This window comes from Danio rerio, chromosome 17, assembly GCF_052040795.2.
Source record: "Danio rerio strain M-AB ecotype USA chromosome 17, GRCz13ab, whole genome shotgun sequence".
NCBI lineage: Eukaryota > Metazoa > Chordata > Actinopteri > Cypriniformes > Danionidae > Danio > Danio rerio.
The window spans coordinates 29,465,024-29,480,954 of record NC_141037.1 but is presented as its reverse complement, the minus strand read 5'-3'; the positions used below and the strand labels follow the sequence as shown (position 1 = coordinate 29,480,954).

The 15,931-nt window shown below is 33.6% G+C and overlaps 1 protein-coding gene across 2 annotated transcripts in view; it reads right to left on the bottom strand.

Moving 5' to 3' along the window:
• Positions 1-1,013: 1,013 nt before the first annotated feature.
• luzp1 (leucine zipper protein 1) overlaps positions 1,014-15,931 on the bottom strand; it is a 64,508-nt gene continuing 49,590 nt past the window's right edge. For both annotated transcript variants that reach the window (XM_087290634.1, XM_087290635.1), the window contains exons 3-4: positions 7,624-7,810; positions 1,014-5,613 (exon numbers count right to left, since the gene is read on the bottom strand). In XM_087290634.1, coding sequence (XP_087146760.1) covers positions 7,652-7,810 — 159 coding nt within the window. In that variant the 3' untranslated portion in view covers positions 1,014-5,613; positions 7,624-7,651. The remainder of the gene's footprint in view (positions 5,614-7,623; positions 7,811-15,931) is intronic.

Below are 15,931 nucleotides of genomic sequence, written 5' to 3'. Positions count from 1 at the left end.
TGAATCGACATTAAGCATTTAAGCAAAAAATCCAAACCCAACACGATTCATTTATTCGATTCGGTGTCGATTGTTTTGTTAAAGAATCAATAGTTTTAAACACAGCATATTTTCAAAAATCCATAACAAGGGCTCTTTAATGATTGTTCTGTGCTATAACTAGGCCCACACAGAATCTGTGTGCGCAGAATTCCACAGATTTATAGCCCATCATTAATTCTGTTTATTTACTTGAGTAAATGTGTGTAAATCTATGTTTATTTAGTTTTAAAGTAATTATAGTAATATTATTGACTAATATGAAAATGTTTATTTGATTTATTAGTTTTTAGTAGATATGTTGTAGATATGTTGTATGATAGACTTGCTTTGTTTACCAAATAAAGTAAATCTAATTGGATCTGCATTTTAAGCATTAAATAAAAGTTTCATATATATATATTTTTATTTCACATATTAAGGTTTTAGTTATTATACTCCCAAAATAATTCTGCAGAAATCCGCAAATTTTCACCAAAACCCTCTGCAGAAATTGCAAAAAAAGTCCGCAGATTCCGTCTGGCCCTGGCTATAACCAATAATAAAGTGACTATTCATACTGTACACTGACACTCCGCACTGGAGCTTGCACATTGGGCAGATAAATTTAGTGATCATGCCACATTATATACTAATAAATGTAAAATATAATTACAAAGAAATAACAAGTTACTCAATTAATTGAAATGTATAAATTGTAAAAGATAAGAAAATGCATCTTGTGCTGTATTGACAAACCCTTAATTTTCAGTCAGACATGTAATATTTACTTTCATGACTAGAATATAGTGTTAGCCAATGACTTGCATTTACGTCTTTATGGTATTTCACAGAACGTGCCTTGGCAGAGTAAACCAAATGGGTGTGATAGACAAACATAACTTTTTAGTTCTTGAACATGCATGGCATCATCACTACAGTCTCGATGGCGAATAAATAAAAAAACTATTGATAAACACACAAAACCAAACCAGTTACAAACAATTTGCTTTTATTATATTAGCTGGAATACATATAGCCTGCAGTTCAGCCTAAAGAGATGTGTAGCTCCATGCACAGTGCTGAAACATTAAGCTGAAACATGCACAAATATTACAGTACAAAGGTGTAAGACTGAAATACAGAGAGTGTGTGCGTGTGTGTTATTGCTGACACTGAAAGGCTGAATACAATGAGCACGTTCACCTGTGTCCTCACCGCAGGTTCACTCTATAGCCATTTACAAACACTGCTTTATCAGAGAAACACCACAATTATGCTCTCAACTTCTGTCTCCCTTCTTGAACTACTCAGGCCTGTAGTTATATGTGGAGTGTGTTTGGAGAGATATACAAGCAGGTATCAGTGAATTTCAATTCAGTTAGTGTGTGTTACAGCATGTTTGTGCCTGTGTGTTTAAGGCCTGAAATCTGTCTTTGGCAGCGCTTTTAATACGGCACAGGAGATGAATGAACCCTGAATGAACAGAAGGGAAACCCACAGTCTGAGCGGTTAATAAAAGATGAGAACAGTACAGAACTGAACCATACTGAGCCCCTGGCTCAATGTATGCATTAAAAAGAAAGAAAGAATAGCTTTACCTAAACATTTCCCTTAGTCTGAAAGAAAAAAAGCATAGTTAATGTTTGAAAAGTTGGTGATTTACCACTTTTACTGAGTCTACTGTCTTTAATAATTCATACAAATGATGAATAAACAAAAGATTGAAAATAATAAATCAAAAAAGAAAGAAAACACACTCTCCAGGAGCCCGATAAGGTACACATCTACACAGTAAACAAAAAAGGGAACAAAATCTTAACAGATCTTAAACATGGCCCACTTTACAAAATTACAAGATACTTTTAAATAAAAACTGATCCGATTGTAGTTTGACAAAAAGGCAAAAAATAAAGGAAAAGCTTGACAACAGAAATATTTACCCTTTAAATTTCAATAATGCTTTTAAGAAGCCATTTGTTTCTTTGTAAACTACAAAAATACACTGGAATGATTTTTGGCACATTATGTGTCAAATAAAACTGAGCACACTTGGCCTTAAAGAAAAAGAATAATGACACAAACTAAATTAAAACACCTCGCAGTATACAAATATGGTGGACAGTCTACTTCTCAACTCAGAAAAATACAAGAGCTGTCTCACAGATGCTGCAGGCAAACTTACTCTGTCATTCTGGCCAGCGCACATACACACATACACACACAAATATATATACACATCTTTGATGGCTGTACATTCACTTAACAGGGGCAAAACAATAAAAAGGGGGCTTTTTTTAGAAAATCAAATCCATAAATGTAGAGGAAAAGAGTAAAAGAGTGATTTAAGTTAAGTGCTGGTTAAGTGCAGATTCTGAAGTGTGTTATTTCATTACACGTGACGTATTTTTGGCCTTCAGGGTCAATGCCGGCTCACAGTGCAGGCATAACTCAGCAAAGCCTTTAAATTGCTATTTTCTGTACATTCAATATTACTTTATTGCTTAGAAATGACTTTTATAAAATAATTACAACTTCTTTCCTCTGTAAGGCTTAGAAAATCGTCACTAAAAATGATTAAAAACCATTCCGAGTCAACACCAGCTAGTAGTAATGCTAACCGACTGGCACCATAGCTAGGTTAAGTTCGTCTACCTGAAATGCGCACTAAAGTAGAGAGGGGAAAACCTTGATGTAAATTCGATTCCATTGGTTCTTTTAAATGAACAATAAGTAAAAACTACATAACCTTTGATCCATTCTCAGATGTGTAACCAAATATCACGCCGATTATTTCCACAGAGAGCTATAGACAGAAGCGGAGGAATGAAAATCAGAGACATGTGTTGGATGACTTCTGAGAGCGAACGGCACACTGACACGTTAGTAAATAGGCTTGAGAAACGAGGAAGAATTCCATGCGAAATGCGGTTTCAGTCAGTCTCTTTAAGAAGACTCCTTCTCAAACTCTGGACTGTCTTGTGAGCACATAAAAACAAGGGTTTCCGACAGCTGCGGTTGAAGTCTCAGAGCAGCCAAGAGACCTTTGCCTGGCCGGGGGGTTGGGAGGGGAGATGTAGAGTCTGCTGGTGTTTCCAGTCCAGACTTGCTCTATATCATCACATCCATCTGGTTCATGCAGCAGCGGTAGGATTGTGTTTGCAAGCTTTGAGTGGGTTGAATTTTTTTAGAGAGGGTTTTACAGTTCATAATGCTGAGCTCTATTTACGGAAGTAAACGGCTGAAACTTTTCCTCCCAAGCTGACCCTCTTAGTATCACACATTGGATCCATCTCTGTGAATTGCACACCACCCATTGGCTGCTCACCCACTCTGCTTCCTCATGTGCTGCCAGCTGCTCCCACTTCCTCCCTCAGAAGTTCTGAGCCCATCAAATGCATGGCTGACCTTTAACCTGCAACCAGCCTGGGGGCCGTATATCAGGCCCGCTGCCACTGCTTTAGCCAGCCAATAAAATGGCTTTAGGGACCGGCAGCTTGGATTACAGCAGCTCAGGGCACTGGGGTATTCTGGGAAAGCAGGGACAAGACATACAGAAGACAGCATGTTTGCTGCAGAAGGAGACCCCTGAACGGGAAGTCGAGGTGAAGTCTGGGATATACATTTGGATAGACACACATTTGTTTTTACCATGCAGAACAAAGCAACGGCCAAATCTGTGATGTACAAAGCTAAATTGTGGCTCGCTGCTAAGGTTGTTTTAAGTTGGGTGTCGATGATGTTTTATATGTTTTTTTTTCTTCCGATAAGCCGCATCATCTCCATTTCTGTCGCATAATCCAAATCACAATCATTTCCTGAAAGATATAGTCTGTTTTCTTACTTTAGAAGTGTGTTTTAATGATTTAAGTGCAATTACAAATTCATTAGAGTGACTTAAAATAGATTAATTGATAGATCAATAGTTTCAAAGACTCCCTCCAGCCCATGGCAGATGGATGAATGTCTACACAGAAGCGTAGGAAAGCGATACAAAACTGAGCATGATCATGTGGCATAGATCTTTTTCTAGCTGTAATAACCAAGCGAGACGTTACAATGACAGGAAACTGTCCACCTGAACATCGAACTCCATAACAACATGACACAAATACAGCATTGGATTAAAACAAAAACTGATCAAATAAAACATCCCACATTCCAGTGGCATTGGAGATCGAGTTCCTCTGGTGGGCTGAGGAATAATGGACCCTACCTCATCATCAACTGTGACATGGTATTGGATAAGAGCGATATTAATGCACACAGTCACTGTTGAGTAATGTTCAAGAACAAAATCTGAGCCTGAATGTGAAACTAGAGTTTAAAACCTAATAGAAACAGTACATTTGAACTGCAGCAGCTCTATTCATTAACACTTTAACAAGTACTAAACGCATGACAACCAAGTGTCCAACATTCTAATGTTATTGATGGTGAAGCCATTTATCCAGGCACAAGCATTCCTAACTGAAGCATTCTGGATCCTCTGTGGTGTCATGCTAGTCACCCTCAAGCTCTACGGCTTAAAAAACGTGAAAATTGGACCCATCTAGGGGTTTTATTATACCAGCAGAATCCCAAATGCTGATTTCCTGTGATACACCGAGGATTTGGATCATTGTTTTTCTGTGCAAAGATTGCGATTAGAGTCACAGAGCAGCTCTGAGGAGTCCGCTCTAGATATCCTCCATAAAATGTCCAGCATTTGGGTTAAGCTACCTAGATGGATGAGGTCACATCCGGATGAGCTCAACATGATCGTATTATTCTCCGGTGGTTCGGAATCCAAAGTAAGCATCCCTTTGGAGCTACTGAGACAGAGAAGGGTCATCATGCAAACACATTTGCAAAGGTTTTGTAAAGTGTTGGTGGCCCGTTTGCTATGCTGGCTGTGAGAGCAGTCAATCCAGTTAATGAAAAGATGAAGAAAAACTAGCAGACATGATCAAATACAAGGAGCAAATTACAAATGGGATCAAACTTGACTCAAGGCGCTTTAAGGATGAAAAATTGGGTGTATGTACATCAATCTATACTGTCGACTTTTGGCTTAACATAAACCTCTATAATGTAGTTGATTCGATGGGCTCCAACAACACGAGGGAAAATTATGTGTACACCTATGCCTGGATGATCGGCAAATATCATTTGTGTGCAATAATCCTGACGAATTCCTGAAATAAACACCGTAGATCAAAAACAAAACAAAACAAAAGTGAGAGATTGTTAAACTAGCTGGAAACCAACGAGCTGTAACTTGCTCCTTATGTAAATAACTCAATGTTCTAACATCTACCAGAACCTGAGGCCCTTTCACATCCTCCCAACATCAAGACAGTCACATGTCTGTGCCTCTCCCTTGTCAAGTTTGGCGAATTTAATACATGATGAGGAGCAGAAGAGGATTCATGTGGCTTCTGTTCCCTAAGTGATGGCTGGAAGAAGGTGCATTCATACAGGTTTGGTTGATGTAGGAGTACTATGGAGTTCCCAGGGGTCACTCTGGCCTGGAAATCTGATCAGGTGACGGTTCTTTGAGAGATGAGATGATCTTCATTCCTTGAACACAGGAGCCGCTTTGAGATGTAAGAACTACGGTAATAAAAAGACAATGACACTTTAGGTCAGGACTCATTAACATGTGATTAATTAGCTTCTAGATTGCTTTAAATAAATATAACCCAGAATTCTCTATGGTGTGCTTTTGTTTAAAGTGCCCCTATTAACAGTGATTTAAGGATTATTAATTTTATTTTGGGGATTTGTTTATAGGTTTACAATAATGGTTCAATTTTCTACAAAATTTCAAATCAACAAATAGCTAAATGGCATCTCAAATGCTTTGTTTGACAGTTCATTCTTTAATCATCATGCATTACTGCTCTACTCTGATTGGCCAGTTTGTTGTGATTGGTCCATATCTGAACTTCAGCTCAAATCCCCAGTGATTGTACACACTCTTGGGCAGTAATGATTTTGTTAATCTTACCATATAAATTCAAGCCTGAGTTTGAATAACCATTCACAAACATTTAGATTAGTCAGTCAGATTTTGTGGCTATAAATGAACAGAAAAAGCTCAACTGATAGATAAATACACGATAATGTGTGTCTATGTTCACGTTCACTATGTCCACAGTCAAAAGTTTGGGGTCAGTAGGATTTTTAAATGTTTTAAAATAAGCTTTTCCTGCTCACCAAAGATGCATTCATTTAATCAAAAATACAGGACAAATTGTAAAATTATGAAATGTTGTGCACTATAAAATAAATAATTATTAAAATTAAAATTAATCCTTAATTCCAGTGATTTAGCAATGAATTTTCAGCTTCATTACTCTAGTTTTCAGGGTCACATGATCCTTCAGAAATCACTCTAATATTATTTATAAATAATAATAATAATAATAATAATAATAATAATAATTATTATTATTATTATTATTATTATTATTATTATAAATAGTAGTAGTTAAAAAAGCAACAACGACTGAAGTAATAATTTCATTTGAAACTACATACAATAAGAATGCAGTTACTTAAAATTGTAATAAATATTTTTTAAAAATTTTACATTTAATAAATGTTGCCTTGATGAACAGAATAATTTTCTTAAAAGAAAAAAAAAAACATGAAAAGAAAACATGAAAAAAAACTGACCCTAAACTTTTGACTGGTAATGTATATAGTTATAAATATAAATATTCTGTGTAATACCTATGTGTATAATTAAGATATATTCAAGAATATTTAGGAAGGAATTATATTAGGATACATGTTCTCACTCTGCATATAAATAGTCTTTTACATTTTTTTATTATTACTTGTATTATTTTCTGTTGATTTTTCTGCTATTTTTCTTTTTTTTAATTTAACAAAATTAAAGTATTATGTATAGTTAGTACACTTGACAATACTGTATATAAATTGTATGTCATTTAAGGTCACATACAGAAATCTATTTAACTTGAAATATTGTATGCTTGTACTAAAGTAAGTGTCAACAATAAACATAAAAAATAATAAAATAAAATGTATAAATAGCATAACAACATCCAGAAAAAAGCTCAAGAATGTGGTGTGCATCATTCAGAGCAGTCAAGTTAAAAAGTTTAATGAAGTAGTTTAATAGTTTAACAAATTGATGCAAGTAAATTCGTTTTTTATATATATATTGCATAGTTTTTGTGAATGTTGAGACCCGAAATCGAAATGTTAATATTTGCACAGCCCTAATTTTAAATTCTTTAACTGAGAGATTAACTTTGCAGCTAGAGTTTTTGTAAAGACCGATAAAGTTGATGCAAAGATCAATATTTCATGTCCTACTCAATTTGATGTTAACAAAACGAACTAGCTAAAGTGTTCGAATGTGGTTTAAAGTAGATGTTGTTTGTGGGCAGTCAATGAAGACCTTCAGGTATTAGTCTAATTCGCAGATTAATTACAGGAGTGAAACTGTAATTGCTGAAGACTTGTTGCAGTAGTTACTTTTTTTTATCTGTTACATTCATCAAGGGTTACTTTACACACTTCATGGCAATACTCAAATAAAAGCATAATAGGGGCACATTAAATGAATAAGATTAAATAAACGCATACCTCGAGTTGGAAATGTGGGCAATATGGTTCAGTTGTCCAGATGACGATTTGACCACGACCGGCTTCCATCAGCTGTGCGGTTTCTGCTGGACCAGGCACCACGACTCCCAGGCCTATCGTATGGGTCCAAGTCACCTGCAGGCTGCCTGCGCCATGAGGACAGAGCAGGATCTCGATCATCTACAGACTGAGAAGACAACCATACGACAAATAAGATATTGTATAACAATGATTACAATCGACTTGAAAAAAAAAAAGTGTCACACAAGCCACACTGGGTTTTTAAATGGCCCGTCACAACCACAACCATTACATGAACTATAACAGATTAGGGAACATTTAATCACGGTTTCCTTGTGTGAAATGCAATACATAAAATATAAATGAAGTATAAAACCTACATAACAAATAAAACCAGCTTAAAACATTATTATTATTATCATCATCATTTTGATAATCAAAATATATTTCACTTTCTGAACAATTTTACCATCCAAATTATGATTTCGTACAGTTTTATAGAGATTCACAGTCTTTTCAAAACCCCAAAAATCCCTGAGATTTACATAACTCTTACATCATGTAATTTTGTTGGATTTCTGAACACATATTTGATGTAATCACATACAATTAATTAAAAAGTGTATTACAAATACATTATTAATTAATTTCTATGGTAAAAAGGAATTATGGCAACACTTTATAATAAAAGATAATTTATAAGGCATTTATAAATCAAGAACAGTCTTCACATAAGGTCACAAAACTTAATAAAGTTGAGTTAATAAAGTGTTTATTAACATGCAAAGTAACTATTACTATATGCCTGAATAATAAGATATATAAATGTTGAATTAAATAGTTTATTTGTCATTTACTTACACATTTTGAATGTTCTTAAAAACACCAACTATTCTTAAATAACTGGTGTGTAAATAATGCAATACCTAATTTAGTAATAAAAAAATAAATCATTAACAAAGTAAGAAAATGCAGCCATTAAGCACATGTTTATAAGTCAAGAATACAGCATTTGTAGCTGTTTTTATAAACCATCTGTTAATGCAGAGTTAATGCTTAACAAATAATGAATTACCTATTTGCTAATGCTTAATAAATGATTCATAGTGTGTAGTTATTATAAAGATTTATGGGAATTATATTTTGTTTCAATGTATTATGATATAAAAAAAATACATTCCCATTCAATTATTTTTAATTAAAATTTTTATTCTCCACAGAGTACAATTTCCCCATTTTGTTTCAGACCAAGCTCATTTTGGGGGAGAGCAAATGCTCTGACCACAGAACAAGTCCTAATATAGAACGTCTATTGTCTCTTTTCTTTACCATGAAGGTGGAGCCTTTACTCAGCCAACCAAATGGTTTATGACGTCAGTTATAAAAAGTTCCCAAATGAGGCAGCAGGATATGCCACACACTGCTGTGGAATTTCGTACACAGCAGACAGATGTTAATTGTCCATAATAGGGCTTGAGGCCTGCTGGGATACGAGAGGTGGGTGTACAGGAAACCAGTTACGATGCATCGACTGCCAAATGGGCAGGCACAACCTTGCAACTTCCTGTGTCACTCAGGAAGGGGCAGCGGGTGGAAACTACCCAAGCACAATCTAACAGAAAGATGTCCTGACGGAATGGGCTGCACGCAAGTCTATGGTACAGGAAGTTCAAAGCAAATTATGTCAATATTAGTAGCGACTGCGCTGAAATTGCCAATATGTGGGTTTATTTAAACCAAAAATAAAAAAGAGGCTACCACAGATCAACCACTTATGTAAAAGTAGCAAGAGTAAAACATGGCTAGTTACTAAAAGATGCAATAAAGTCCATTATTTTATTCTCAGAGTAATTTATGAGCCAAATATGGCTGAAAGATATTGGAAAAAAATGGACATTGCAATATTTTCTTTTTCTACTATTCATATTATGATATGAATATAATTTCACAAGATAACTTTAGGAACTCTATTTGTAAAGAATTCCTCTTTTTCCTTTGATTGGGATTTTGTAGGCAAGTTCATCTGCAAAAAAAATCTACAAAATTACCCAAAAATACTAATTAAAGCCCTGATGAAAACAATAGCATAATGATAGAAATGAAATAAACAGAAATGTATGTTTTTTGTGGTGTATTGAGGTAAAGAAATTAAATAATCACATGTAAAATAACTCTTCATGGAGTCTTCATTAATACAGACACATTCATTCTTTGTTAAAGTGGCAGACTTTATCATTTCTTGTGCCCATATAGTTCAAGTTTACTTAAAACTAGGGATGCTCTAAACAGAATTTTTGCAGCCGAGAGTACTGATACCTTGTCATGGTTATTGGTCGATACAGAAATATCAATTCTGATGCTCAAGCTTTATTTAACTGTACCATTGCATAAAGCACCTTTTCCATCCAAGTATAATGAAGCTTCTCCTAACCTAAGAGAACCAAAGGGATTATATGCAACATCCTCTTAAACAGGTCTCTTATAAACATTTAGTGTGGAAACACCAACATGATAAGAAGCAGCTTTACAAAAAAGAATTCCTAAAACAGATAAAAATATTTTATGCACACCTATCAAACCCATTAATTCTTTACTAAAATGAAATAGGTCTATTCAGGTTATTGCAATAGGTATATTACAAGAAGTACATTTTAAGTGTTTGCATTTCTTTAATATATCCAGCCAGGTTTTAGTGAACTTGCAATATTGTGAAAAACATAGAACTCGTAAGCAATCACAATTGTGATCAGTTCATGAGAGCAGCCAGATCAGAAAGTACCGATCGAGTCATGAAATGTGATTATCAGCTGATACCGATCTTCGCCGATTGATCAGAGCATGCCAAGTTAGTCCTTAGTCACAGGTCTTAAAAACACATCAAACATCTTTTACATCATTATATTAGGGTTAAACTTTGCAATCACATCATGTCCTCGGAACTGTTTTCTGTTTAATTATAATTTCGACTTGACATTGCAAATCCTGCGATGTGTCTATTGCCGATTCACACATTGCCATTAAGCAGCCCTAGATTCAAGTATGTGCTTGCTATTTTGTAATTATGAGAGTTATGGTTACTTAATAAAAAAGAAAACTTGGTAATAAGGTATCATGTAAATGCCATAAAACAGATTATTATTATTATTATTATTATTATTATTCAATACCATGAAATGCTGTATAATAAAATTAACATAGTATTACATTCTGATATACTTAATGTTTACAACATGCTGCGTTTTTGTGAGGTTAGGCATCTTTATGACCGCTACAAATGAATGAAAATGAAGCGTGTTATTGCACTTTACTTAGGGTGTTTTTGATAAAGTAAAAGGGATGAGTTTGGTTCAATTAGGACAAATTGTGGTGGTTGCTCTGTTAGTGTTGTTTATTCAAATGAGTGCAAACGCTCAATCCTTTTGGTTTGGTCAGTGGATAGAGACTGCTAAAAAATGGACCACTACTAAACAACTTTGACTAAAAGTTTTTTTTTTTTTTTTGAGGTTTGACTGAAATATGAACACAGACTAAGCCAATTAAGTAAAACCAAAAACAGGACATGCTGTCATTTGCAACCAAAATAATGACAGAATGATCAAGTATACCAATTTTTTCTAACATTCTACAAGTACTTCATGGGTTGTTGATAAAAATGTCAGCGTTTGTACAAGTATACAATAAGGATGTACAATACACAGTTTCAGTATCAATATCTTTAATCACAGGATCTGCACGGCTAAGATTATAATTAACCAGGAATCAGTTCAGAACACACATGATTTGAAGCGTCATTGCAAAGTTGATCCCTAATAGAGAGAAAGATGTTAAGGCCCATGACTGTGTAAGATTGAACTAATTTAAACATTTGGTCATAAGAAATGAAAATATTTGTAAATTTAGGAAAGATAATCTAATAGTTTGTACAATGATACAGTAAAGTGTTATTTTACATTCTATTATTAAATTTGTTTACATCAACACTGTTAAGACTCCACAGGAAACCCTACACTGTAAAACCCAAAAAGTAAAGGTAACTTAAACCATCTGAGGAAACAGATTGCAACTAACCGTTTAAGTTCAAAAACTAATCCTAATGTGAACTTAATCCATTTGAGTATACAAATCAATTTGAGAACAATAAAACCCAATAAACGAAAAGAACTCAAACCAACTGAGTACTGTAAAACCCATTAAGTTAAGGCAACTCAAACCGTTTGCTCCAATTGCTACAACACCATTTGAGTTAATAAATTAATCCTAATGAGTGCTGTGAACCTACTTCATTTAAGCTGAAGTAATGAGGTATTTAATTAACTCATTACCTTTAACACGGAGTTCAAAACTCTTTCCAAAAAGGTAGAATTAATTGTCAGTCAATTGAGATAACTACACTCATTTCATTCGATAAAGTTGACTGTTGGATTTTACAGTGTAGTCGTTTGTTTATTATATTTTATGTAAAAACAATAAAGTAAAATTATGAATTCTTTTCAAGTAGTTAAAAAATCATTTTGTGAAATGTGACCTTGGAACACAAAACCAGTGATAAGTGTCAACTTTTTAAAAATGAGAACTAAAGATTACCTGAATGCTGAATAAATAGGCGTTTCATTGATGAATGGTTTCTTATGATTTAACTATATTTGGCAAAGATACAACTATTGAAAATCTGGAATCAATTTGAGGGTTAAAAAAAATCGAAATAGAGCAAATAGCCTTAAATGTTGAACAAATTAAGTTCTTAGCAATGGATATTACTGATTAGAAATTACATTTAGTATATTTACAGCAGGAAAAGTACAAAATGTCTTCATACAACATGATATTTACTTAAAACTTCAGATTTTTGTTTTATGGTCAAAAATTAGAGCATTGTTTTTTTGGTCCAGGATCAAAGGTTACATTCATATTGTAAAATGTTTAGGTAAAAAACAAAAAAACAAAACAAAAAAAAACTGTATTTTTCCAATATCATGGAGCCTTGGTATACAATGAAACTTTTTAGCACAGCACACAGCATTATTTTGGAAGTTTGCCATGCCCACTACAAATTATACATCAGAAATGATTTTCCTGTTTTGAGAACCAAACTACAAGTGTGAACACACCTTTAATTGGCTCCAAATTAAAATCTATTAAACAAAGGAGCAGTACAGACAAAGTGAAAGAATAAATTCAACAATTCAAGCTCTACAATTTACTAAATGCAAAGATCATCACACTACACAAACACCAAAGTGCTATTTTATCTGTACATCAGATGTTGACTAAGTATTTTACATCAGTAAGCAGCTAATGGTTGCCTGTCTAAACATAATTTTCCCATATGAACTTCTAGTAAAAAAATTTGGGGGAAAAAAAATACAGAATGAACCTGTGATCAAAATTCCTCCATAAATCACTCCAGATTTGTGTATTTTTATAAGCAGGGATGAAAAGTCATTCCAGCTCTAAACATAACACGACATCTGGCCGAGCGGGATTACTTTACTTTATACAGGCCTCCTCGCAGCAGGAGTATTAATGACTTCAGCACGTATATTTGACTCGCATAGGCTTTATGTCAGAGACTCGAAACACATGACCTTGATCTGCGAGGACAGTCCTGGACTTGTGCCTTCATCATTAATGGAGGAGATAAAGCCTCACTGTCCCTGTCAGCTCTACCATGGCGAATCATTGATGAGCGGATTGAATCTCCTTCAGATCACTATGGTATTGATCACATGTCTGGAAATCCAAGAGAAGCTTTTAATACAGACATCCACGGTCAAGCTACGGAGAGATGCAATCATTCGATGGAATGTGGGTTATATACTCTTCAATAAATATTTGTAAATATAAACAGCTTTCGTAATGTTTGATTCAAAAGTGTTTTCTGCTCATGATTGTGAACTGCATTATAAGACCTTCACCTCTGCTCTGTCCACTTTTGATGTAGAACATTTAGATCTACAGTTCAACAAAGTGACTTTTATTGACATTTTAGCACTTTGAAATAATGTATAAGAAATTGTATTATTATTTGTGGCATAAAATACAACACCAACCCATACAATATATCACATTTTAATATTACAAACCTTAATAAAAGTCAGTTTTTTTAAATTTCCAAAGATAAAAGTTGTTAGGGAAAAAAATAAAAACATGAAATCCCAGAAAACTGCAAATTTACATATATTTATTAAAGTGTATACATTAAGGGAATTAGAAATGAAAGAGATAATCAGGGTTTGGGCAGGTTTTATCAAGCGCTTTAATCGTCCAGAAAAGCGCTACATAAATGTAAGGAATTATTATTATTATTATTATTACTATTATCATCAAGTCAAATTTAAGACTTTTGAGGACGCTTTTAAGACCGTTATGAATGAAACTTTAGATTTATGCAGGACAAACACTAATGATTATTTCTAATGGCCCGGTTGAGCCAATAGAACGTAATTTTCTCTTAGCGGCATACTTTAATGTGTCAAAACAAGAAAACTCTTGTTAAAATGACAAGTTTAACATTGTTAAAAGAATATTTACTGTGGTGGCAATTACATAAATAATCAAAAATATATATTTTTTGGCTTTTGGTCCAAATTGATTGCGTATACTATAGCTTCTTTTCAACCTAATGGTTTTCTATTATAAAACCTTAAGTTTCATGTCTATTTATAAATATTATGTCTACTTTACCTTACTTCTGTAAATAGTTTTTGTATAAATAGAAGATAACATAAAGGGACGTACTGCTTCATTATTATCATGAGGAACTGTTTAGTTTTAGTTTTCTTGCAGTGATTAGGAAATTTATTTTGGAGAAATTGCTGTTAAAACATTTTTAACAGTTATTTTAAATTGTATCTCGTTGCAATAATAATAAAAAATAAATAAATAAAAAAGGTTTTATTAAAATGGATTGTTGGTGATTGGATGAATGTCAGCCTAATTGGGTAGCTTTACTTGGACAGAAGATAATGAAGACCAGTTTAAAATGATTTAAGACACAAAACACAATATTTCAGTGACTTTAAGACTGTTTAACTCACTGCAGATACCCTGGTAATTCACTGAAAACTGAAAATTCATTCATCGTTTTTATCATTTACTCACCTTTCATTTGTCACAAACCTGTTTGAGCATCTTTTTTTTCTGTTGAACGCAAAAGAATTTGTTGAAAAATGTACCTGTACCCATTGCCTTTTATATTAGGACATACAAACACTATGGAAATCAATGGTTACAGCTTTCTAACATTCTTCAGAAAAACCAAAGTCTTAAATCTATTAACCCACTTAAAGGTGAGTAAATGCTCATTTTTTGGGTGAATTATCCCTTTAATGAGTTAACAATTTCACAGCTGTGATGGCAATTTATTTAAGAGATTGCTTTTACAAGCTAAAGTCTGCAAATTTTTACAACACAGCTCTTAATTATCATCCAAACAGAATAATAATAATAAAAAACAACAACTGATAAACAGATCTTAGTTCACATGCCGTTTCTTCATTTAAACAAGGATCATGTTGTGTGTCAAAATTAGAGTGATAACCTGGAGTGAGGTATTTATTGAGAGGGCTAAATTCAGGGAGGAAAAAAAAAGAATCACGAGTTGAAGATAAAGTTGAATGCATGCCTGACTATGACTGATTAGATAAATCTTTCCTAATGGACTCCAGATTGAGTGGGAATGGATGAAGATTGCTTTCAATCAGTTGTTAAAGTCGGTTAGACTGGGAATAGTTGGGTGCCTCCTTAAACTAAATGCACTTTTAGTGTTCCAGGGGTTACATTTTATTAAAACTGGCATTACTTTTTTTCGTCTTGAAAAGGTTTCCTTCTTTTATGCTACTTTTTCCACATTGACTTTGTATAAAAAAGTTTTCCGTAACACTTTATTTTGATATTCCATTTGAGTGTTTGTAGACTGTAGGCTTAATATCTGTTGATACTGATCCTTCAACAGACATTTAATTGACTATAAGAAACTTTGCAAGTACATGTCAATTTACACCAACCCTAACCCCAATCATAACCCCAACCTTACAGTCAACTAATAGTCTAATAAGAATTAGTTGGCATGTAGTATCAATGTAACTTAAATTCAACAAACGAACCATCAAAATGAAGTGGCCATGTTTTCATTTTAATCTTGTCCCAGAACCAGGTTATTCATCCTTAACTATGAAATTTCATTATAAAAATTTAAATACTGAAAAAAAAAAGAATCAATGATCATGTTAATAATTTTGTGCAAAAATGTCAATTTTCACTTAAAGCCACTCTGTCATATTTAATT